Below are 25,647 nucleotides of genomic sequence, written 5' to 3'. Positions count from 1 at the left end.
AGCCTCCACAGTTAACATCACAGAGGGGGAGGGGGTGAAAGATTGCAACCTTCATGTTGTCCGATGAGTACAATCAACCTGGCGTGCACAATCAAATAAGATCAAATAGAGCAAGTTGTCCTACAACTTTAGACTGTGCACGCCATACGCAAGAAGAAGACAGAGGGGGAGCAGTAGGCTTCCACTGGTATCTGATTGTCAGAAGAACAGGAGAGTTCTCCCTGGTATTTTCACACTTGCAAAGTTGTGACCAAGGGTCTTCCACCTGTGATGCTGCCTCTATTTTTCTCTCCACAGATGCTGCCCGCCCTGCTGTTTGCTGCCATTACTGCCCATGTCATCAACGCAATTAATGTGGTTGCCATAGTAACCTTGATCTTTCATTAAATCTTTTAGCTATTAATAGTATTGATAGTTCATAAGTTCTAGCAGCAGAATTAGGCCATTTGGCCCATCATCTACTCTGCCATTCAATCATGACTGATCTATCTTTCCCTCTTAACCCCATCCTCCTGCATAACCCCTGACACCCATACTATTCAAGAATTTGTAAATCTCCGCCTTAAAGATAGACATTAAAATGAATTTTGTAATTTTTCTTTTCTGCCTTCATACCCGTTCTGAAGATGTTGATCTTTTCCACAGGGCATCAGAAGTTCTGAAGACTTCTGACGTCCTCTCTCTCACTCAAGGTCCAACGTTTCTTTGCTGTTTGCGGGGTTTTGGTGGGTGTTTGGGTGCAGGGTAGATTGGATGTGATGGTTGTCAACACTAAGGAGGTCAGTGACGACAGATGGCACAATGGGCTAAGTGTTCGGCTGGCGACCGGAAGGTGGCCGGTTCGAATCCCGCTTGGAGTGCATACTGTCGTTGTGTCCTTGGGCAAGACACTTGGGCAAGACACTTCACCCACCTTTGCCTGTGTGTGAATGTGTGTGAGTGATTGGTGGTGGTCGGAGGGGCCGTAGGCGCAGAATGGCAGCCACGCTTCCGTCAGTCTGCCCCAGGGCAGCTGTGGCTACAGAAGTAGCTTACCACCACCGAGTGTGACTGAGGAGTGAATGAATAATGCGATGTAAAGCGCCTTGAGTATTAGAAAGGCGCTATATAAATCCCATCCATTATTATTATTATTATTATTAAGGAGACACTAGAGACTGCAGACGCTGGAATCTGGAGCTCGCTGACACAAGGTCTCAACTCGAAAATGCAATCTTTACTTTAGAGATAGAGTTAAAGCGGGGAAACGGGCTGATTGGCCCACCGAGTCCGCGCCGACCAATGACCGCCCCGTACACTAGCACTATCATACACAAGAGGGACAATTTATAATTTTTACTGACGCCAATTAACCTACAAACCTGTACGTCTTTGGAGCGTGGGGGGGAACCGGAGCACTTGGAGAAAACCCATGCAGTGACAGGGAGAACATACAAACTCTATGGGATAGGCACATGGATATGCAGGGAATGGAGGGATACAGGTTATGTGCAGGAAGATAAGAGGTGGTCTTGGCATCATGTTCTGCACAGACATTATGGGCTGAGGGCCTGTTCCTCAGCTGTTCTGGACACACACACACGCTGCCCGACTCGCTGTATCTGCTCCTCACTTCAATGGGTAGGAAGGAACTGCAGATGCTGGTCTACACCAAAGACACAAAATGCTGGAGTAACTCAGTGGGACAGGCAGCATCACTGGAGAGAAGGAATGGGTGATGTTTCGGGTGGAGACCCTTCTTCAGACCGAGAATCAGGAGAGAGGGAGACGAGAGATATGAAAGAGTAAGGTGTAAAAAGAACAGATCAAAGAAGAAGAGGCTCAAGGAAATGTACAATGGCTGAGGGGGGAGATGATAAAATCAGCACCATCTATCAATCTTTATCCCCTGTACCCGACTCCCCAGCATCTACTCCACCACCTACCAAGGCCCCTCCTTTCAACATCTCCACTGACCTCCTTACCCCTCCTCCACACTGCTTCCTCTCCCAGTTTGACCTGGTCACCCCTATTGAAATCTCCAAACTCATCAGCTCTTCCAAACCCACTACCTGCTCCCTCGACCCTCTCCCCACTCCCCTGCTGAAGTCCTGCCTCCCCGTTCTCTGCCTCTACCTCACTAATCTCTTCAACTCCTCATTGTCCCAAGGAATTGTCCCCTCCGCTTTCAAAACTGCTGCTGTTACACCAATCTTAAAGAAACCTGGTCTTGATCCCTCCTCTCTCATTAACTACCGCCCAATCTCAAACCTCCCCTTTCTTTCAAAAACCCTGGAGCGTATCGTTGCGTCGCATCTTCATTCCCACCTCCTTGCGTATAACCTACTCGAACCCCTCCAATCTGGCTTTCGCCCCCTCCATAGCACAGAAACTGCTCTCCTCAAAGTCCTCAACGACCTCCTCACCTCTGCTGACACTGGTTCCCTCAACATCCTCATCCTCCTCGACCGGAGTGCAGCCTTCGATACAGTGAACCATAACATCCTGCTCACCAGACTCAAAGACCTCGGCATTGAAGGTTCTGCACTCAGCTGGCTCCGTTCCTACCTTTCCAACAGATCCCACTTCATCTCTCTCCACAACCACACCTCTGCTACAGCTGCAGTCACTCAAGGCGTTCCCCAAGGCTCCGTACTCGGCCCCCTCCTCTTCATCATCTACATCCTCCCCCTTGGTCAGATACTCCGCCACTTCAACCTGGACTTCCACTGTTACGCTGATGACACCCAGATCTACCTCGGCACCAAATCCCCCCACAACCCCCTACTGCAACTCACTTCTCCTTGGCATCAGCTCCACCTACATCAACCGACTCCAACTGGTCCAGAACGCAGTCGCCCGACATCACCCACACCAAATCCTGGCATCACATCACTCCAGTCCTCAAACAACTTCACTGGCTTCCCATCTCCCACCAGAGCAACTACAAAATCCTGATCCTCACCTACAAAGCCCTCCACCATCTGGCCCCCCCATATCTCACTGACCTCCTCTCCCCCTACCAACCCTCAGATCCACATCAGCCGGTCTCCTCTCCATCCACAAGTCCAACCTCCGCAGTTTTGGGGACAGAGCCTTCTCCAGGGCAGCTCCCAGGCTCTGGAACTCCCTCCCCCAACTGATCCGCAATTCCGTGTACCTCACCATCTTCCAGTCCCGCCTCAAGACCCATCTCTTCACCTCTGCCTATCCTTAGCCCCACGTCCCCCTCCCTTTTCATCTGTGCATTAATTGCCTCATATTGTGTTTTGTATTGAATTCTGTCTTTACTTTGTGTACTAGTCATGTCTCTACTATTTATTTCATTCCCCTTACATGGTTTTCCTCTACCTGCTAAATTTTTGTAAGGTGTCCTTGAGACTCTTGAAAGGCACCCATAAATAAAATGTATTATTATAAGGAGGCATGCAATCAGTAAAATTAATCAGGAGGACTGTGAAACAAATAAAGGATTCAATTCAATTCAAAACCAATCGAACTAGGGTGGGGAGGGATGGAGAGAGTAAAAAGTAAAGTAAAGTAGCCTTTATTGTCATTCAGACCTTTCGGTCTGAACGAAATTTCGTTGCCTTGCAGTCATACATATAATAAAAATGACAAAAACACACAATAAACACAAATTTAACATCCACCACAGTGAGTTCACCAGGCACCTCCTCACTGTGATGGAGGCAAAAATCTTAAGAGAGAGGGAAAGTAAGGGTATAAATATTGATTTCTCTAACTCCAAGTCACCTTTGCTTCTCTCCAGAGATGCAGTGTGTGGAATTACTCCAGCACTCTGTAGCAAAGCTCCTCCAGTATCTTTGCTTTGTGTCAATCCTCACCTGAATGGACCCGCGGTCACGTGACCGCAGCAAGGGCGGCGCCACTCCAATGATCGGTGCGCAGGCGCGTGGACGGGGCCCGTGCTGCAGGCCCCCGGACACCCCGTGCACCGGCAGGCAGTGGGCGCTAAGATGGCGGCGGCAGAGGTGGCGGACGGTGACGACTCCCTCTACCCCATCGCCGTACTCATCGACGAGCTGCGCAACGAGGACGTGCAGGTGGGCGGCGAGGGAGGGGGAGAGAAGGAGGGGAGGGATGCCGGACGCCCCGGTCCCGGGGATTCAGGCCCCGCCGTCCCCGGCCTCAGGCCTCGCTGCTCCGGTCCCGAGGCCCCGCCGTCCCCGGCCTCCATGCCCCGCCCGCCCGCCCATCATCACACGGCGGCCGTGGGGGGAGATGAAGGCTTCAGGCGGATAAAATGTCCGTCGCAGGAGATAAACCTGGCTCCTGGGGACGGTCGCCAAGCCTGGGGCTAGTTAACAAACTACAACACACACCAGACACTGGATATTGTGTAATCAAACAAGAAAATCATATTAGATACATAGAAATTAGGTGCAGGAGTAGGCCATTCGGCCCTTCGAGCCTGCACCGCCATTCAATATGATCATGGCTGATCATCCAACTCAGTATCCTGTACCTGCCTTCTCTCCATACCCCCTGATCCCTTTAGCCACAAGGGCCACATCTAACTCCCTCTTAAATATAGCCAATGAACTGTGGCCTCAACTACCTTCTGTGGCAGAGAATTCCACAGATTCACCACTCTCTGTGTGAAAAATGTTTTTCTCATCTCGGTCTTAAAGGATTTCCCCTTTATACTTTAACTGTGACCCCTTGTTCTGGACTTCCCGAACATCGGGAACAATCTTCCTGCATCTAGCCTGTCCAACCCCTTAAGAATTTTGTAAGTTTCTATAAAATCCCCCCTCAATTACACACAGTATGTAGAGAGCCCTACAAGGGAGAAGGCAAAAGCAACCACCTCATTGGGTAATTCGCAGAGCAGGTGACTGAAGTGCCAGTGAGCGAGCACTGTGGCACCAACCGTTTTATTAGCTTTAAAATAATTATGGATTAGGACAAGGCCTGTCCACAGGTTGGCTTGATGATAGACTGTGTTACTGTCAAGTTGGTGCTGGACGTCCTAACATGTTTGATAGGAGATAAATGATCACATGCAGAACAGCACAGGAACAGGCCTATTGTCCCTAAATATCTTTGCCAAACACGATGACAAGACCAACATCTGCCTACATATTATCCATATCCCTCCATTCCCTGCACACATATGAGTGTATTCATACGTTTATACGGCCTGAAGAAGGATCCCGACTCGAAATGTCACCCATCCTTTTTTTTGTGCCAGAGATGCTGACCTGCTGAGTTACTCCAGCACTGTGTATGTCTTCAGTATACACCAGCATCTGCAGTTCCTTGCTACAACTTATCATACCTCCCTCCACACCACCCCTGGCAGTGCATTCCAGGCACACTACCCTCTGAATTAAAAAACCCCAATGATTATGAGGTTCAGAAGGCATTGAAAAAATTGTAAGGATAGAAAATTTTAGATATAATTACATCGGGGCTATGGTAGAGAAGAAATATGTAGATAATCAACCACAAATGTAGGGCAGAATAGGCGTGAAAGATTCAGTGGCTGTCGCTTCCTATTGTTTAGCTGTTACTGTGTTTAGTGGATGTGGGAGAAATTGATGTTGAAGATGTTGCAGTGGTTCTGAGGTGATTAAGGTTTATTCAAAGAAGAGGAGATGGTAGATACAAAATATTGGTGTAACACAGAAGGTCAGGCTGCATCTCTGAAGAAAAAGAATAGGTGACGTTTCGGGTTGGAACCCTTCTTCAGACTGAAAGTTGAGGAGGGGGTGGGGGAATAAACTGGAGGTGAGAAAAGGCCAGAATAAATCGGGGTCGGCAACAGATGACCTTGGGAAGGGTGGAGCCCATAATAGCCCATTGTTGGCCGGGAAGGTGTGACAACAAGACACCTGTGTGTCCCTTCCCTGTCGGGTCGGTCGGAGATGTCCGGGGTGATCCTGGACTGACGGGACACCGGCCCGTTGCAGTGGTGGCCCAGGCTTGCAGCCAGCGCGGAGAAGAAGCGCTAACTCCAGCTTGACTCTGCCTGTCCCGCCGGGTTAAACGACAGCCCTGGATTGACGGGACACCGGCCCGTTGCAGTGGCGGCCCAGGCTTACAGCCAGGGCGGAGAAGATGCCATTGCCATTGGCTTTCTTCACTACCTGCTGTACCTGCATGCTTACTGTCAGTGACTCATGTACAAGCATACCCAGTTCTCGTTGCACCTCCTCTTCTCCAAATCTGACACCATTCAGATAATAATCGGACCCTGTTCTTGTCACCAAAGTGGGTAACCTCACATTTATCCACATTATACTGCATCTGCCATACTTCTGCCCACTCACCCAACCTATCCAAGTCACCCTGCAGCTTCATAGCATCCTCCTCGCAGCTCACACTGCCACCCAGCTTTGTGTCATCCGCAAACTTAGAGATGTTACATTTAATTCCCTCGTCTAAATCGTTAATATATAAAGTTTTCCTTTTGACATCTTTGTCTCCTTTTGTGTGATTTAAAGAAAATTATTTCTTTGAAACTGTTCTTGACTAGTAGTAGCTGCATTCACAAATCATGATTTTCCTTCCCCAGTTACGTCTGAACAGTATAAAAAAACTGTCAACGATTGCCTTGGCTTTAGGAGTTGAACGTACCCGCAGTGAGCTCCTTCCATTTTTGACTGGTATGTACAAAGCCACAATTGTGATTGGTTCTATTTTGACCTGTCTTTTGGAACTGACTGTCACTGGTTTCTTGTCTTAATGCAGATACCATTTATGATGAAGATGAAGTGCTGTTGGCTTTGGCAGAACAACTGGGAAGCTTCACCGTTCTTGTTGGTGGACCAGAATATGTTCACTGTTTGCTGGTAGGAATGAACTTGCATGTATAAAGCACCACGCAGTATAGAACGCAGCACGGCACAGGAATAGTCCCTTTGGTCTATAATGTCTGTGCTTAACATGATGGCAAGATAAACTAATCTCATCTGTCTACACATGATTCATATCCCTCCATTCCTTGCATATCCATGTGCCTATCTAAAAACCTCTTAACCACCACTATGGCATCTGCCTCCACCACTACTCCTGGCAGCATATTCCAGACACCCAGTTTAAAAAAAATCTTGCCCCGCCCATCTCCATTCAACTTTGCCCATCTCACCTTAAAGCTATGTTCTCCAGGTTTTGATATTTTAATACTAGGACAATGCTGTCTTTTAACCATGCAGTTTTTTTACTTTTTACTATTTATGCATAGGCTCATTATTATTTAGATTTTATGGTGGAAGGTTTTTATGTAAGTTAGGATTTATTGATGTCTTTACTGCACTTTATTGATGTCTTACTGCACTATTACGCTGCTCGGACCTGAGTACAAATTTACCTGATCTCCCAGTGGCTCAGCACTTCAACTCCCCCTCCAATTCCTAATCTGACCTTTCAGTCCTGGGTCTCCTCCGTGGCCAGAGTGAGTCCCACCATAAAATGGAGGAGCAGCACCTCATATTTCTCTTGGTAGTTTGCACCCCAGAGGTATGAACATTGACTTCTCCAATTTCAGGTAGTCCTTGCTTTCTCCCTCTTTCCCCTCCCCTTCCTAGCTCTCCCACAGCCCACTGTCTCCGCATCTTCCTTTCTTCTCCCCCCCCGACATCAGTCTGAAGAAGGGTCTCAACCTGAAATGTCACCTATTCCTTCGCTCCATTGATGCAGCCTCACACGCTGAGTTTCGCCAGCATTTTTATCTACCTTCAATTTTTCCAGCATCTGCAGTTCTTTCTTAAACATTCTATCTACTGATGTTGCCACTTTCAGGGAGTTGTTGACTTACTGGCATTGTTTTCTTGTACATCCAAATATTATTTTACCTTTTCATATTCTCTCGCATTTTCTTTTATTCCTAATTCCCAGGCGTTTTCGCGAGCTCTTCTTAAACAAAGATTCTTTTTAAATCGTTATTTTTTTTAATGTAGATTGAAAGAATTCATGGCATTCGTTTCATTTTAATTATTTCCCATTTTCCAGCCCCCCTTAGAGAGTCTTGCCACCGTGGAAGAAACGGTCGTACGAGATAAGGCTGTTGATTCGCTGCGAGCAATCTCTCATGAGCATTCTCCTGCAGACTTGGAAGTTCACTTCGTACCACTAGTTAAGCGCTTGGCTTGTGGTGACTGGTTCACATCCAGAACTTCAGCATGCGGCCTTTTCAGTGTGTGCTACCCTCGGGTATCCAGCTCTGTAAAAGCGGAGCTGCGGCAGTAAGTATATGTTTCACTTTGACTGCTGCAGAGGTTTATGATGTTAATAGATTAAAAATTAGCAATAAATGTTAAAAGATCGTGCCAAATCTGAATAGATTGTTTGGGAACAATTTCAATATTATTGGTAATTAATGGAGATGAGAGGTGGATATTTCCATTTGGTGAGCATGGCTTTGTGTTAATTGAGTGGGTACAAGCTTTTTGGGAATTACCAACAGAAACCGCAGCAATTTTGTTTAATGCCGCGTGAATTTGAGGTTTTTGTGGGCCAAAAGGGACAATAGACTAAACGTACATGGTTCTAAATGAGCCTCTACACTTGGTTTTCTAAGCTGTGCGATTGAGATAGCCTTGTATTGTTTTTATACAGAGAGTCATGTTTTGGCAAACTTACTGATATAGATAAAATCTTTTGTATCAATGTGGCATACAGAGAAGTCACTTGTTCAAAAGGAAGCTTATTTAGAAACTTGGGTTTTATAGGACAGAAGCAGGTGGTTTCGTCTGCCCGGGTCTGGTACCTCTGAGCTTGTGCAGTGCATGGCCAATCATACTGACTTGCACCACATGCATTTATGTGTTATAGCAATATATTATATTTAGCAATATATTATACTGCCTTTCTGCTGCTGCTCCTCTACCTCTTCACTTGTCAAGTATCACTTTTTAAAATTTGGCCTGAAGTAATTTAAGCTTCCAGTCCTACAGGAACTACATTATATTACAGAGTATCATAAAATGTTTTGGAGATAGCTAGTATGCATGTTTGTTAGAATAATAATTTGCTTCATAATAGCACTTTTGGATCACTTTTATAGACACAGCTATAAACCATTATTGACATGATCTTCTCTGTAGGCATTTCCGTAGCCTGTGTTCAGATGACACACCAATGGTCCGCCGAGCTGCAGCCTCAAAGTTGGGTGAATTTGCCAAGGTTCTGGAGCTGGAGTTTTTAAAAAGTGACATTATACCTCTCTTCACTTCCTTGGCTTCTGATGAACAGGTATGTGGTTGCAGAAGATGCCCCTATTGTCAATAAGGTAAAAGGCTCCAAGTCTGATGGGAAATTTCCATGCAGGAGTTAATATTGTACTCATTCAGCTTTTATTGAAGAACCATCGTGAACTTTGTCTGAAAATGTTTCTGCAGGATTCAGTGAGGTTGTTGGCGGTCGAAGCATGTGTGAGCATAGCACAGCTACTGCCCCAGGAAGATCTGGAAGCTTTAGTGATGCCTACTCTACGGCAAGCTGTGGAGGACAAATCATGGCGTGTTCGCTACATGGTGGCAGACAAATTTTCTGAAGTATGTACTGTGCTTGTATGAATGGATTATTGATCTAAGCACAAAGTGCAATTTTCTGGGGTGGTGACATTGTGCATCTATATTTTTAAATTAAATGATAGTCTTTTCATTGTTTTACTTGACTATTCCAGCAGCACTCTTTCCGATTTTATCAAAAGAGGTACTATAATAACATTTAAAAGACATTTGGAAGGGTACGTGGATAGAGCTTTAGGGGCTAGTGGAATCAAGGGATATGCAGAGCTGTCAAGTTGTACGGATTTTCCGTATTTTGTACGGAAATGCGATAAGAATACGGATGTACCGATTTGCTTTGTAAAATACGATTTTTTAAAAATCGGCCCGACTTCCTGCTTCATCTTGCTGCTTAAAAAATGCAAAGATATAAAAGTCATACTAACTCTAAAAATTATGGCAGATTAAATCCATTAGTATTTTAAATTTCAAAAATCCTGTCAAAGGACGCAGATTTAATAATTATCAAAACACATTGAGTAAATCTATGACTAAACTCTTTGAACACAAGGTCCAAGTTCTATATAAAATCACGAGAACACTTGTGAAATTAGTACCATACCACGATTGGAAAAATAATTGTATTTAAATAGATATAGATTTTAGTATTTCTTTGATAATTTTCTGATTGTTGCCAATGATAGACCTTTAACCTGCGATGCTTTCTAATATTGCACACGTCTAAAGTATCTGTCCACATATAACCTTATTTGAAATAATTTAAAACCAAAAACAGGAACTGGTTTGTGTTAGCACTGTTTATGTGCTTTTTATTACATAGACCACTGGCACTGATTCTCTGTGAGCAAACTGCTTTTACTTTGTTACTCATTTCATTTCTCTTAAAGCTTCAGAAAGCTGTGGGTCCAGAAATTACAGAAAATGATCTGGTTCCAGCTTTCCAAAACCTGTTGAAGGATTGTGAGGCTGAAGTTCGTGCAGCTGGAGCAAATAAAGTTAAAGGTAAGTTTGAAATTTCCTTTATTTTTTTTTGTCTTCACCACCTTGGTTTCAATATAGCACCAAATAAAATTAATAATGAGAGTACTGCCAGGTGGCACTTTTGCATTGGTGTCCTGACCTGATTATTAGGCTAGCTTTGTAGAAATCCATTGTAGTAAATGGAAACTCATTGTCAGACAATAGCCACCTTTGTTTCATGACATTTCAGTAGTGGCTGGTCTTCAAAGGAAAGATCTTCAGCAAAGCACCTCACCTGTGGAAGCACTGTGGAAATGAAGCCAACGCTAGTAAAGCATCGCTGCATCAGGCCTATCAGGCATCGCTCCATCAGGACTATCTCCATAAGGCAAATGTTTCAAATATTGTGATATCTGTCAACATGCTTTGGCAATCGTCTCTCGTGCAGTAGCTGGCATCTTGCCTTCATTGGTGCCAAGTGGCTATCCAAGTTCATTTGGATTATTTGCCACTGCTCAAGAGTATATGGCACTTTGACACTTTCTTTAAATTATCATGATATTTATGCTTTAGATGCGAGCCTTGTGCTATTTTAAATAGTATTTCAAAATATGTTTTTTTGCTACCATCTTCTGGAAAGATATTCAAATAGGTATACAGACATTTTTCAATTGTGCAAATTTGCTTAGTCTGTTAAAATATAATAATTATATTTAAAATATAACAACTTTTTAACACATACTTCATTCTGTAGATTTCTGTGAAAACTTGCCAGTGGATTGCAGAGAGACTGTCATAATGAATCACATCTTGCCATATGTTAAGGTAACATTCTCATGTTCATTCACATTCTCATGTTCATAAGTGAATAAGGAGCAGAATTAGGCCATTTGGCCATCAAGTCTAATTCTTGGTTTATTATATAATTAAATTGACTTAGCAATTGACTTTATTCGCTTTAGAAATAAAACAGTTCCTTCATTTCTGGGGTGGATTGGAAATCATGATTAATTGTAAAGGTCAACCACGAGTTACAACAAAGTTCCTTTCTGGTGTACTATTCTTAATCCAAACAGTTCTGTAGCAGGAAATGCAGCAGCTAACTAAGTTGCCATACAGCAGATGATGCCTGCAGCAATGGCAAATCCATCTTGCTGGTCTCCTAAAGGTTTGATTGTATGCATGGGCTGTACTTAAGTACAGTGAGGGTGTCCTTCAGGTAGGTGCCTTTTGAATTATGACAGCGATCTGCATGTAACTGGACAATCTCAATATTATAGCGTCTAATTAAAATGATTAACTTCTGAAGGCACATTACCACATTAGCTTGATTTTGTGTTTAATAAAAAGGCACATCTTGCCATTAAATTGAGGGAAATTAATATGCAACTATTTAGCAGTATCTGTTTCTCTTGATCTACTGTAACTTTCGTTCTGGAGTCACTCAAAGGGATAAGTGTAGCATCAAGCATACTGAATGAATCAGACTGAAGAATTCTCACACCACACCACAGAATAGGTCTTCGTTCATAATGAACATTTTACTCTAAACACATTGTTTTGATACAAACTGAAATGTCAAACTTTTAAAGAAACTAAGTAACAAATATCCCTGGATCTTTCATCATGGTCTTGGCCAGATCAATATTGCTTTTTTAAATTACTTCTTCAGGATTGGGAAAATCAAAAAATTTCAAGTAATACTTGAGCGTTGTGTGTAAATTCACATTAAATCAATAACATTTTCAGTAGTGTTTAACTATAATCAACATTAAAGCTAAATCACTGTTTCTGTGTTGATTAGAATTGTGAATGTTGCAAAATGCCTCCTCCACCTCCTACACACACAACCCAGGGAGATTTTGTCACCCAACTATGCATTTATGGATGCAGTATTTAAGTAGTCAGTTTTTCTGTGATTGCAATCCCAAATCCTGGACCATGATCATCAAACTAGAACAGTTCAGAAAGCTACTATAATGAGTTTTCATGCACAGATAATGATGCAAAGTTGCTCTGAATATTCTAAATAATTATATAAAATATGTCCAATTTTGGAGAGTAATGTGGTGGTTCATTTCCATTTTTGAGAGAAAGGCCAAACGCAGGCAAATGGGGCTAGCTGAGGTGGGAATTAAAAGATTAAAAATCTTTAAAAAGATTAATAGAGGGATTACACTTAACTTTAGCAAATTTGCAGACGACACAAAGTTGGGTGGCAGTGTGAACTGTGAGGAGGATGCTATGAGGATGCAGGGTGACTTGGACAGGTTGGGTGAGTGGCCAGATGCATGACAGATGCAGTTTAATGTGGATAAATGTGAGGTTATCCACTTTGGTGGCAAGAACAGGAAGGCAGATTATTATCTGAATGGTGTCAAGTTAGGAAAAGGGGAAGTACAACGAGATCTGGGTGTCCTTGTTCATCAGACAGTGAAAGTAAGCATGCTGGCCACATGAAGAAAGCTAATGGCATGTTGGCCTTCATTACAAGAGTTGAGTATAGGAGCAAAGAGGTCCTTCTGCAGTTGTACAGGGCCCTAATGAGACCACATCTAGAGTATTGTGTGCAGTTTTGGTCTCCAAATTTGAGGAAGGACGTTCTTGCTATTGAGGGAGTGCAACGTAAGTTCATGATCACAGTTTAATGGCAGTGCTGGCTCGAAGGACCAAATGGCCTACTCCTGCACCTTTTGTCTATTGTCTATTGAAAGGTTCGGAAAAATGTGGGCCAAACGCAGGCAGGTGGAACTAGCTATGTGAGGGATCTTGTTTGGCATGGGCCGAAGATTTTGTTTCCACTTCAACCATTTCAAGAGGGAAAAGAGCTTCTGAAATGCAATATTTTAACTTTGGTTGAAATGTATAAACCATGGATTTTAACATAATTAGATTGCTTAACTTTTGAGTTTGAATACATAAGATGGAATGATCAATAGGTTTTAAACTCCCTCAAACCAGCTTTGCTGTTGACATGGTTCACCTGATCTTTGACCATAATTCCATTCTGATCATTTCCCCATAGAGTTTAATTTACTCTTTACTCCAACGATCCCATTTCAAATTCTGCATCTCAAGGAGGCGCAATTAAACATTTTGGGTCTCAGAACATTTTCTGAAGCAAACAAACTTTTTTTTGGCTTGTGGTAAATATTTTCTGGGAAAACATCAATACATTGTTTAATTAGGTTTTGTTTTCAATTTTGTAAGCTTATAGAAAAATTGGAAATTCACCATTGGGCTTTGGCATTTATCTAGATTTTACGAACAAAGGTTATTAATATGTTGATGTACACATGTAATTTATTCAAGTTTCGAGCTGTTGCTCACAGTGCATTTAAGAAGAACACTACTCTTCACTTATGTAAGTTTTTATTTGATGATTTTTATGAATTCCTTTCCAGGAACTTGTCTCCGATACCAATCAACATGTGAAGTCTGCTCTTGCCTCTGTTATTATGGGTCTGTCCACCATCTTGGGCAAGGACAGTACAGTTGAACATTTGCTTCCTCTGTTCTTGGCTCAGCTCAAAGATGAGGTAATTTTATCATGAATAAAACTATCACAAATTTTTAATTGGTACATGGTAGTTGTAATTAATGGAAATAATTAATGGATTAACGACACCATTTACCACAGGAAGCTGAGACTTTTTTCTTTGTGTATTGTTTCAAAACTGTTGTCAAATCAATGTTGATGAAAGATCACAATAAAACAGTGGACACCCATTCATTTTAGTCGCATCTTCCACCAGTTGTTCATAGTCTTTTATGCCTGACCGATACAAGTGCTTGTCCAGGAGGCACATCAGAAATGCTGTCAGTGACACTGCTTCTGTCACCTCCCCCCCCCCCCCTCATTGTAGTCTGGTATATCCATATCTTCTTTTTGAATGGTAGTTTTGCCAGGTAAAGGTATGAGCCAGCTTCATTGATCTTTCATTGATAGGTTATGCCGTTTGTAACTTAAAATTAATGCTGCTTTTTCTACACATTTAAAACCAGGTTTGTGTTTTAAACAACAAGACCTGTAAACCATGTTACTTTTATTATAACTTCTTCATAAGCACTTATTTCTTGTAGGATCCACAAAATTAATTAGATTCTGTTACTGAAGCAAATTGTGGTTGTGACCGAATACCACCAGATTTCCAAAGTTTACAGTATTTTGATTTTGAAGTTTACTTAGAAAGCTTGTTTCAAGGAAAAATTATACCTCAGCCACAATTTAAGCATGGTACTGTGTACTCATTCAGATTCCATGACCGTTTATTTCTGCAGTCCACCCTGGATTTGCTGCCTTTTAAAGATTCTGTTAGTAAATCTCTCCGGCAGCAATTTTACAATGTTTAATCTAAACCATAATATATACATAAAAAGCTGCATTTAGATTTATTTTGTCAGGTCGATATTTAATGAATGTCTGCCGAACTACTTAGAAAGGAGAAAGGGGGAAAGCAATTGTTGACTATGTATTTTTTCATTCCAGCATCCCAGGGTGTTCCCAGCATCCATTGAGATAACATTTTTCACATGTGCATTAGTAAAAAAAAAAATTGCCTTTCTTTCCTAGTGTCCTGAAGTACGTTTGAACATTATCTCCAATCTGGATTGCGTGAATGAAGTTATTGGAATTCGCCAGTTATCTCAATCCCTTCTGCCAGCCATTGTGGAGTTAGCAGAAGATGCCAAGTGGAGAGTGCGCCTTGCAATAATAGAATACATGCCTCTGCTTGCTGGACAGTTGGTATGTGATTTATTTTTAATGTTTTTATATCTTACCAATAGTTATTAAAATGTAATTGCGGTGAACTATGCATTGAATATATTCGTTGATTCTACCTGATGTTTACTTAGGGTAATTTGGGATGATTTTCCCATTGCATGTAAGGAGTTGACATGGTCCAGATAAATGCAATGTGCACAGATCATTGTTGAAAATACAGCTACACCCGTGGGGAATTTTCAATTGGATTGGATATGAAAACCAAATAACCTAGAGTTGTGCGAGCACGCAATAACAATGTGGGAAATTGTTAATTTATTCCCAGTGATTGAATCCTTGTTGAAAGCAGAAAACTAATTCCATTAAAGAATTGCATAATAAGAAAGTGAATAATATTTTGCAATATAATGGGAGAGATACTTTGCTGGTCAGAAGTATCGAGTCTGTCACTCTAGCAGTGTGGCACAAGATAAATAGCACATTTAACCTGGTAGGCTAGTACTTGGACCTGGTAGGGTAGTACTTAGTTGTTAATGCTCCTACTATTTTCATTCAACCACTGAACACTGTAAAGTTTGTTTTTTTGTTTATATTGGACCATGGTCTTGGTGTTATATTGGCACCAATAAACTCACGAGGATATACAAATACTTGATACAAGGGCCTTAACTAAATGAAATCAGATGTGAATATATTTTGCAAAGCCTACTGCTACAGTATGATCTAGTTATATACAGTTAATTCAAACATTTTTCACTCTTTCGCATCCCACCCCTTCACTCCCTACCCATTGGGTCGGAATAGGTTATTAGATATCTGAGAAACATACTGCTGTTTATAGAAACAAGCTACAAAGGCTGGAATGAGAATATTTGGCAGATTTTTAGATAGCACTGAAGAAATATATTACTGTGCAAGAGATTGAAAGGGTTATTTTATTGACATTCTTTTTTTCAATCTGTTTAGGGAGTAGAGTTTTTTGATGAGAAGTTGAACTCCCTGTGTATGACATGGCTGGTGGATCATGGTGAGTGAGTGATAAACCATTACATTTGCTGTTACAAAGGTTCTTAGTTTGCTGGAGCTTCCATGTTCTTGATTTCTCAATTTTGCAAAAATCGTTTTTTTTCAACTTTAAAAGATCCTGTTGCTCTTGTGTTTTGGCTTGCGATGTTTGCTGAGCTCTGGCAATGTTAACCAGCAGGGAGATATTTTGTGGTGTCTAGTCGATGCAAAAAGTCGACAGATGAAATTTGTATGATTTTTGTGGAGCCGAGATCCTAACCCTCAGGGAAACAAAGTAAGTTGGTGTTATTGAAAGACAGCTATTTTATTGATCTGACCCGTTTACAGTTTTGGTTTTACTTGCTCTTTAACATTTTGGCTACAGATATAAGGATCTGAGGCTAAGGGTTATTTTTAAGTGTTTTGCCACAATCATTTTTAATTTACAAGAATACTTAAGACCATGTGTTCTGGCACTTTCCACTTGAAGAATTGACTTTTTCCATTTCTTTATGTTGTGATGTAAACCTTAATTTGTAATTCCTGTTCCAAAATTGCCTTGACTGTAAGGCGGATAGCAGATTAGTCTTTCTAAAATAACGGAAAGAGCAGAAACAAGGAACATGGTAGGTGACGTTTTGAGTTGGGACCCTTCTGATGGTGGGGGAAAGAAAGATGAAAGAGAGGAGGGACAGGACAAAGCCTGGCAGCCTGGCAATGAATTGATGGATACACGTGAACGAAGGGGGGGGGGGAAAGGAGGAATGTTCAGCAGATGGTTGACCAGAGATGAAAAGACAGCAGGTGTGAGGCAAAAGTATTGAAGGATTGCGAATTCTGAAGCTAGAGGAAGAAAAGTAATGGGCGGAGGGACAGTCCAGATGGAGCACAGGGGAGGGGGCGGGGAAGAAAGGAAGGGGGGGGGGGGGGGGGGGGGGAGAATAAATGGGGCGTGGTTGGTTTTGTAGTAGTTACCTAAAAGTGGGAAAATTCAACTTTCATATCATTGGGTTGTAAATACCCGAGTGGAATATGAGGCGCTGTTTCTCCTTAAGCCCAAGCTTAGACTCGGCAACTGTTCCACCAAACACTTGTGCACGGTCCGGCAATGCGTAATGGATCACTCGGTTGCTAACCATTCCTCTTCCCGTTCCCATACTGACTATTCGCTCCTGGGCCAAATCTTAGGCAACTTCTAAAACCATTCCCATTCCCACCCCCCCTCCTCTGTGTCCCACTTGGACTTGCACCTATTTCTCCCACCCCATTCCCTTCCACCGATGTTCCTTCCTCTAGCTTCACAACTTGCAATTCTTCAATCCTTCTGTTTCACACCACCTTTCTTTTCTCCTCTGGCCTTTGTCCAAATGTCTGCCAATCAAACCCACTATCATTTGTGCTCACCTACTAGTTGCCAGGCTTTGACCTACCCCTCCTCCTCTCTTCCAGTTTTCTTTTCTTCACGCCTCCCCCCATCCTCCACCAACACCACAATCATTCTGCAGGGTGCCAACTCAAAACATTACCTATCCATGTTCTCCAGAGATGCTGCCTAACACTGAATCACTCCAGCATGTTATCTTTTTTGATTAATGGAACGAGCCTGCCAGAACAGAATGCAATTATGATTTTTAATTCTGACATTATGTCTCTCGTTCCATACTACTACATTTATACTAATGATGAAAGAGGGGCAGTGCTAAACCATTTCCAGCTTTGTAACTGGAATAAAGAGGAATATAATTATGGGGTCAAGAGTGCATTAGAGATCTTTGTACATTGCAGGAAGTCCTAGCCAGTTCCTCCTGCTGGTGACTGTAGGAATAGCAGATAAGAGGGGTGAATGTGTGAATCACTGCAACAGCTTCTGACTGGCACAAGCTGCATGGGTTACAACTAAACCAAAATGATGGATGGTATGGTTTACCTATGTATGGCATAATTTGCCTGAATAACGCGCAAACAAAAGTTTTTCACTGTATCTTGGTACGTGACAATAAAGCAGTGCCAATCTGCGCAGGAATGTTTGCTGGTGCTGTGTGGACTTGGTAGGAATAGGCAAAGAATAGATGTGCAGTTGAGGGGGAGGTGCAATCAAATATACACCCACCACCGTTTGTGTGTAAAAAAAAAATTACTATTAAATCCTTCCCCCCTCACAAACTTTTGCCCTCTGGTTCTTGATTCCCTTAAGGGGCTGTCCCACTGTACGAGCTAATTCAAGAGTTCTCCCGAGTTTCCCCTGATTTGAACTCGGAGAATTACGGTAATAGCTGCTCGTAGGTACTCGGGGCTCTCGTGGACATTATTCAACATGTTGAAAATCTTCACGAGTCTTCACGAGCTTACCGCGTTTCCCGAGTACCTGCCGTTAGCGTTACGAGCCACTAAGAGACGTCCTGACCTCCGACGTACCCGCTACGTACATTCTACGTGCTTACCACGAGTTAAAACTCTGGAGAGCTCTTGAATTAGCTCGTACAGTGGGACAGGCCCTTTACTCTGGGCAAAATACTGCATTTATCAGATCTATTCCTCTTGTGATTGTGTACGCCTCTATAAAGATCGCCCCTCATCCTTCTGCGCTCCAAGGAATAATGTCCTAGCTTGCTCAACCTATCCCTATAGCTCAGGCCCTTGTGTCCTGGCAACATCATCATAAATCTTTCTGCACTCTGTATTAAATTCCATCAAACATTCCTCAGCCCATCTGGCCAAACGATCAAGATCCTGTTGCAATTATTGACAACCATCCTCACTGTCTACAATACCACTTATTTGCAAATTTGCTAATCGTGCCTTGTTAATCATGAGTAGTGTAGTTGATACTGTCCTCATGGACTTCGGTAAGTCCTTTGACAAAGCCCCCATGAGAGACTCATCATAAAAGTTAGAGATTATGAGATCCATAGCAATTTGGCAAATTGGATTCAAAATTGGTTTTGTGATTAGGATGTTGATGGGGGATTGTTTTTGTAATTGGACCGATACTAGAGGCATACCATAGAATCTGTGTTGGAATTCTTCTATTAACAATTTGGATACAAACAAATGGAGTAGGGTTGGTAAGCTTGCAGATGACATAATAATTTGTTTATTTTTATTGTTCATTGTGAGGGTTAGTCTTGGGTTGCAGGTTAATATTGAGCAGTTGGTAAAAGGAACAGAACCATGGAAGATGGATTTTAATCTATTTAAATGCAAGAATGTTGACCAGTTTAGCACAAGTACTGGCCCTTTGGCCTACAATGTCTGTGCCTAACATGATGCCAAGACTATAACTTATGTGTCTGCAGAATACCCATATCCCTCCTTTCCCTGCATATCCATATGCCTATCCAAAAGTCTTTTAAATGCCACCAACGTATCTGCTTCAAGCCCCACCCCCGGCAGCCATCCGTGTAAAAGAAAGGGCTTGGCCAGCACATCTCCTTCAAACTTTGCCCCTCTCACCTTAAAACTTCTAGTATTCTAGTATGCCTTCTAGTAATTGATTTTTCCATCCTGGCTCTCATAATTTTATATACTAACCAGTGACTAGAAATGCACGCAATACTCCAAATATGGCCTAACCAAATTCCTATAAGCCAAAGTCCTATTTTCTGTTTTCATTTGAATGCTTCTGATTTATGTATGGTCTGCCTAATAGAGTGAGAAATTTCTAACCATTCGCCTATACAATATTAATGTCTGTCAAGCTGCGCCTTGAGTCTTGAATGCATCTCTTCATCAGCCTCTTCTGCTCACTATTAATTGGTAGTTGGAATTGCATACATGGGAAGAATGTTTTCGTAGTTGGCTAACTGTGAAGATTTAGTTAGGATACTTTACAGTAAACATGCAAACTTTTGTGGGATGTGTTACAGTTACTGCCAGTAATCTATGCTGGCTGACTGGAATTCCAGCAAATCAGAAGTCGGACAAATCAGTAATTTGTAGAACAGTAAACAAGTACAAGGAGACGTGCAGATCAGCAGCTTTCAATGTCACTGTTTATAAATATTTTTAAAAAGCTTTGTTTCCAACAGTAAACAATTTTTTCCATCTTTTTTCTCCACCCTTTCAATTTACTAATTATAAAATTAGAAATTCATACTGATACAGTTGAATTAATGCAACTCCTTGTAAGATAATATAGAATCTCAAAGGAGAGCATTGTGAGAAAACTAAGTTATTTCTCCGGAAGTGATGAGAAACACTTCTGAGAAAAGAATAACTTCATTTCTCCCACTGCTTTTGTTTGATCGGTTAAATGTGCCCTCAGGGAATGGGTCCCCTCTTCATTGGCACGTGATAAATGACCCGAAACGGCATAAATATGGATGTGCATTATTACTTATGAGTAAATGTATTGAATAAAACCACAGCCAGAGTTGCTCAACATGCAAGATACAGCTGAGTAATAAAATTGAGTTTTTGCATTTTTGTGTTGATTTGTCAGAATGGATTGTGGTATTTGAGGTCATTGAGGGACTGGAAGCAATGGGCACAGATATATAGAATTACATTTACAATAAATCTCACTTTAGTATCAGTTGTTTTTGATTCTATGTAACTTGGATCACGAGTTGATGGGTAGTTGTGTACTGCAACTGATGCCCCTTACAGGAACCTTAGGTAGATGAAAAGAATGAGCTGATGGAAGTTATTTGTATTACTTCTGTTTTAACATTGTGCAATGACTAGCATTTATTATTTGACATTGCATTGTGAAATGAGGCAATTGGCTTTGTACAATTGGAACATCTATTATAGTATTTCCTTACTGATGAATATTGCAATCTGGAAAAAGTAAAATATTTGTCTATTTGATCACAAAAATTGTGAAATTGTAAGTTCACGAGTTTGTAATTATCATACCAGTGAATTATAGTCTCTACGAAGCTTGAAGAATGCCTCTGTCAGGGCTGGGAAAGCTCAACTACAGGAGCTATCCTTGCCTCTGAAAGTCAACAGTAAGATATTGCAGCCTCCTATGACCTAATTGAACAGAAAATGCAGCTTTAATCTGTCTGAAGAAGCAAGTTCATATGATTTGTCACCAGGTGCCAATAGATAATTGGAATGTTTGGTTGTTTCCTAGTCAACTACAGAAAAAGTATATTGGCATCTTGTGAAAGATTATGACAAAACATTCTGAATACTGCAGCTGCTCAATATATCTCTCCTTTCAGTGAAATGATAATAAAACATTTAACACGAGATCCACGCTGTAATATTATTTAATAACTTGTCTTCAATGATTATCAACTCCCCTCTGAACTTTTGTCTAAATGACCATATGCTATCCAATACCTTTTGTATGATCTAAGATATGTCTTTAAATAATTGAAGAAAATAAGAATAATGAGACCATTCACGTTCTATTGTTCAAGATCTATATGGCCAACTCAAAATAAAATGTGCACTTTAGAGCAAAGATGCTTCAATCTGACTAAAAGGAGAAATTGAACATTTTATTGTGCTCCTTTAATGTCATTATTATCTCTACAGTTAACATTTAAATATGACATTAGAGCAGTTCACTTCTGCAATCAGTTATTTAGAAATGTTGTGACAGTATTGGAGTACTCCTTACAGAGTGACGAGTTTAGAATCTTTTATGATTAGTTTTTGATAGAACCCACTACGATGACCGCAAATATTAACTGTCTTTCTCTTTCCACTGATGTTGGCTGACTTAGCATGTTGAACAAGTTTTGCTTTGATCATAACTTACTTACTCTTTCTCTGTCTTCAGAAATCACCTATATCATTAGCAGTGCATTCATTGTATTCTTGTGTTGTAGCCAAAACTCTGCACAATACTCTAGCTGCCTTTAGCCTGAATTTCTCTTTTTTTTTTTAAATGATGCAATAACAAAATTTAAAGGAAATGTGGACAAATACACCCACCCATAGGAAAGTTTTAGAGAGATGTGGGGAAATGGGACGAGCTTAGATGATGCACAATGGTTGGCAAAGATGAGTTTGACTGAATTGTTTCTGTGCTCTATGACTGTGATGCCCGTGTGTTTTCTCAGAATTGCCACTTGCTAGGTGTAAGTATGTCAGTAAACATGAATTTATCTCTGCTATACAGTTACCTCTGTCAACATGATAGTTGAACGAATAGAACACTGCATTCAGATACGCTGGTAGCTGGCATATAAGGTCTAGTCAATTAAATTACATGGGTGACAACTGCACAAATCATAGTAGTTAATTGATGCTGTAAGTCTTTTCTAAGACAACTCAGATGTATTTAACCTTGTTTAACAGACATTTTAATATTTCTCAACCACTTGGCCATTTAAATGTGATGGGGGCCCTCAAGTTGAATTTCTGCTATCAGTCAAGACATCTTTTATAGTTGCTATTGTTTATGAGCTGTATTTGGGTTTCTTTTCCTTTTGATAAATGAAATATAGATTTCCCCCCCCCTGGCACAGTATATACAATGTAGAAAAGTCCAGCACAGGAAGGCCCATCCGACTGCAATGTCTGTGCCAATCATGTCGTCAAGATAAACTAATCTAATCTGCCTATTTTATGATGAAGGACTGATTTTGTTTTAAAGTATGTTACGTTTGATTTGACTGTATTTGGCCTTTGATGTGAGTTTATTTTAACTTGCAATTAGAATTGGAACTGAGAATGTTTCAATAATGATCACTTGTATCAGGTACACCCCCTTTTGGTTATTTTGTTATTTCATTCATTTGCGATTGGTTAAACCAATGATAAACTGTTTTGTATGCATGTTTCAAATATTTAATTGCAAGATAAAATATTTAATGATATATTAAAATAGTTTTAATAATTTTGCACTTTACTTTCCATGTGCACGACGACCTCCGTGTGTAACTTGGTATTAAACAGGGTGATATTTGAGAAACATTCAGGAAACTTGAATTTTATTTAACTAAGGTGGAATTCCACTACGTTTGAAAATCCAGTAATAAGAATTATCATTTCAGATATTTTCTTTACTCCGAATGTGTCTTCCAGTTTATGCCATTCGAGAGGCTGCTACCAACAACTTGACAAAACTAGTGGAGAAGTTTGGCAAAGATTGGGCCGAATCTACAATTGTGCCTAAAGTTCTCGCCATGGCCAGTGATCCCAACTATCTTCATAGAATGACCACCCTTTTCTGCATTAATGTGAGTATAATTCTGTTTTAAACTTTGAAAGTTCATATTTATTATTAATAAAGCATATAGTTAGACCTCAGTCCTAAGAGCAGAATTTAACAAATGTATCATGGATTTGTTCAAAAAGTTCGTTTTTTCAATAATTGTCTGTTTGTGAATATTTACATTCTGCAAAAATTAAATATTGATATCCCTTCATGCAATGCCAGTGTAGAGTTGTGTCAAAATGATAAAGTAAAGACTGTTAGTCTACAATCTTGGAGCATGACTCAATTAAGGAATCAAAGTTGTAATCTGTTTCCAAGAAGTGCCTTACTTGGTCTTTCTCTCAGTGGAGCTTGATTTCTAGTTGCATTATCTTCATTAAAACATGCTGGTCATAAGAACCATTCCACCCGGCCCTGTTTTTCTGTGCCAGTATTTGTGTAAAGAAAATAATTGATGTTTATAGGGATCTAAATATAAAACTGAGATCAATTTTATTATTTTAAAATTGCAAAATACATAAATTACAGTGCATTCAAAGGGTCTGAATACTTATGTAAATGTGATATTTCAGTTATTTCTTTTTAATTACTTTACAAAAATGTCTAAACACCTATTTTCACTTTTTTATTATGGGGAATTTGCGTAGATTGATGAATTTAATCCATTTTAGAATAAGGCTGTAATGTACAAAAATGTGGGAAAAGTGATGTAGATATTTTCTGAATGCACTATACATAACTTCGTAGTTAGATATTATATGAACCATTGACATTGAAACTCGTGTTTCCGGATTCTAGGAAAGCATAGACATTTCCTTATTTGTTGATTTATGAATCTATTATCCTAGATAGGTTTAATCTTTGAGAAGCATGCGCAAAATTTTATTTCCAAATCGTGTTTGTGAATGAATTAGTGTGTTGATGCCAATCCGTGCAGAAAGTAGCAAAAGTATGGAATGGGCAGCCAAGGCAAATTATGAGAAGGGAAAGTATTAAAGTTTTTCAGCATGAAACGGGCCCTTCGGCCCATCTTATCCACACCAACTGTGATACCGTTCAATACAACCACTATGCAAATGAACTAGCCACGTGGATCTCCCATCTTAAACCTATGTTCTCCAGTTTCAGATTCCCCCACTCTAGGAGAAAGACTGCCATTCATCTTTTAAAAAATCTCAATGCGATTATCCCTCAGCATCCTGTGTTCCAGTGGGAATAAACCCAGCCAGTCCAATCTCTCCTTGCAAGTAAAGCCCTCCATTCAGGCAATATCCTGGTGAATCTTTCACGTTATTTTTCATGCTGCCACATCCTTACTATACATATAACCTAGAACAGTACATCACAGTCCCTTCAGTTCACAATGTCTATGTCGAGCATGATGCCAACTCATATGTGACTGTACATAACGTATATCCCTCCATTCCTTGTACATCCATATGCTTATCCAAAAGTCTCTTAAATGTTGCTATCGTATCTGCCTGAACCACTCCTGGCAGCGTCATTCCCACCACCGGCTGTGTAAAAACAAACTTTCCCCAGCATCTCCTTGAAATGTGCCCTTTCACCTTAAAGTAATGTCTTCTAGTCTTTGACATTTCCACCCTGGGACAAAGATATTCTGACTTACTCCCCTAACTACCCCCTCGTAGGTTTATATACTTCTACCGGATTTTCACTCTGCCTCAGACGCTCCAGAGTTTGTTCCACAATCCAAGTATGAAGAAGGGTCTTTACCTGAAACATCACCTTTCAATGTTCTCCACAGATTCTGCCTGACCTACTGAGTTAATCCACCACTTTGTGTTCAAGTTTGCCCAACCTCGCACGGGCCCAAATGGTGGCACAGTGGCGCAGCGGTAGAGTTGCTGCCTTACCGTGGTTAGAGTGCCAGAGACCCGGGTTTGATCCCGGGGATGCTGTCTGTATAGTGTTTGTACGTTCTCCCCATGACCACGTGGGTTTTCGCCGATATCTTCGGTTTCCTCCCACACTCCAAAGACGTACAGGTTTGTAGGTTAATTGGCTTGATATAAATGTAAATTGTCCCTACCCACAATTTTCAGACTTCTATACCTTTCAGAGGCAGTGCCTCATACGGATCCCTTTGATGGCAGCAGGTCAGTACCCATGGTGGACCAAGCAGCATCCACCACTTTTTGTAATTTTCATTCATGAGTGTTTGAGTTACCGAACCAGGTTGTTATGCAACCTGTCAATATTCACTCTACTGTACAGCTATAGAGGTTTGAGAGTATTCTTCACACCGAATTATCATATTAGTGTTCTCCACACTGATCTTACCGTTCTCCATTTCCTTCTCCTGGGTGAGTACAGATGCAAAGTACTTGTTT

General features: G+C 41.1%; 1 protein-coding gene across 1 annotated transcript in view; it reads left to right on the top strand.

Annotated features, from left to right (window-relative positions):
• The first annotated feature begins 3,895 nt into the window (after positions 1–3,895).
• The window catches only part of ppp2r1b (protein phosphatase 2 scaffold subunit Abeta), a 28,179-nt gene continuing 6,427 nt past the window's right edge, over positions 3,896–25,647 (top strand). Inside the window, exons 1-12 of the mRNA XM_033049840.1 lie at positions 3,896–4,046; positions 6,524–6,614; positions 6,700–6,800; positions 7,960–8,192; positions 9,054–9,201; positions 9,348–9,503; positions 10,367–10,481; positions 11,194–11,264; positions 13,844–13,978; positions 15,013–15,186; positions 16,132–16,192; positions 23,161–23,315. Coding sequence (XP_032905731.1) covers positions 3,960–4,046; positions 6,524–6,614; positions 6,700–6,800; positions 7,960–8,192; positions 9,054–9,201; positions 9,348–9,503; positions 10,367–10,481; positions 11,194–11,264; positions 13,844–13,978; positions 15,013–15,186; positions 16,132–16,192; positions 23,161–23,315 — 1,527 coding nt within the window. The 5' untranslated portion in view covers positions 3,896–3,959. The remainder of the gene's footprint in view (positions 4,047–6,523; positions 6,615–6,699; positions 6,801–7,959; positions 8,193–9,053; positions 9,202–9,347; positions 9,504–10,366; positions 10,482–11,193; positions 11,265–13,843; positions 13,979–15,012; positions 15,187–16,131; positions 16,193–23,160; positions 23,316–25,647) is intronic.

The sequence above is a fragment of the Amblyraja radiata genome, chromosome 33 (assembly GCF_010909765.2).
Source record: "Amblyraja radiata isolate CabotCenter1 chromosome 33, sAmbRad1.1.pri, whole genome shotgun sequence".
Classification (NCBI taxonomy): domain Eukaryota; kingdom Metazoa; phylum Chordata; class Chondrichthyes; order Rajiformes; family Rajidae; genus Amblyraja; species Amblyraja radiata.
The sequence above is the reverse complement of the archived record's forward strand: the minus strand, read 5'-3'. Positions and strand labels throughout refer to the sequence as shown.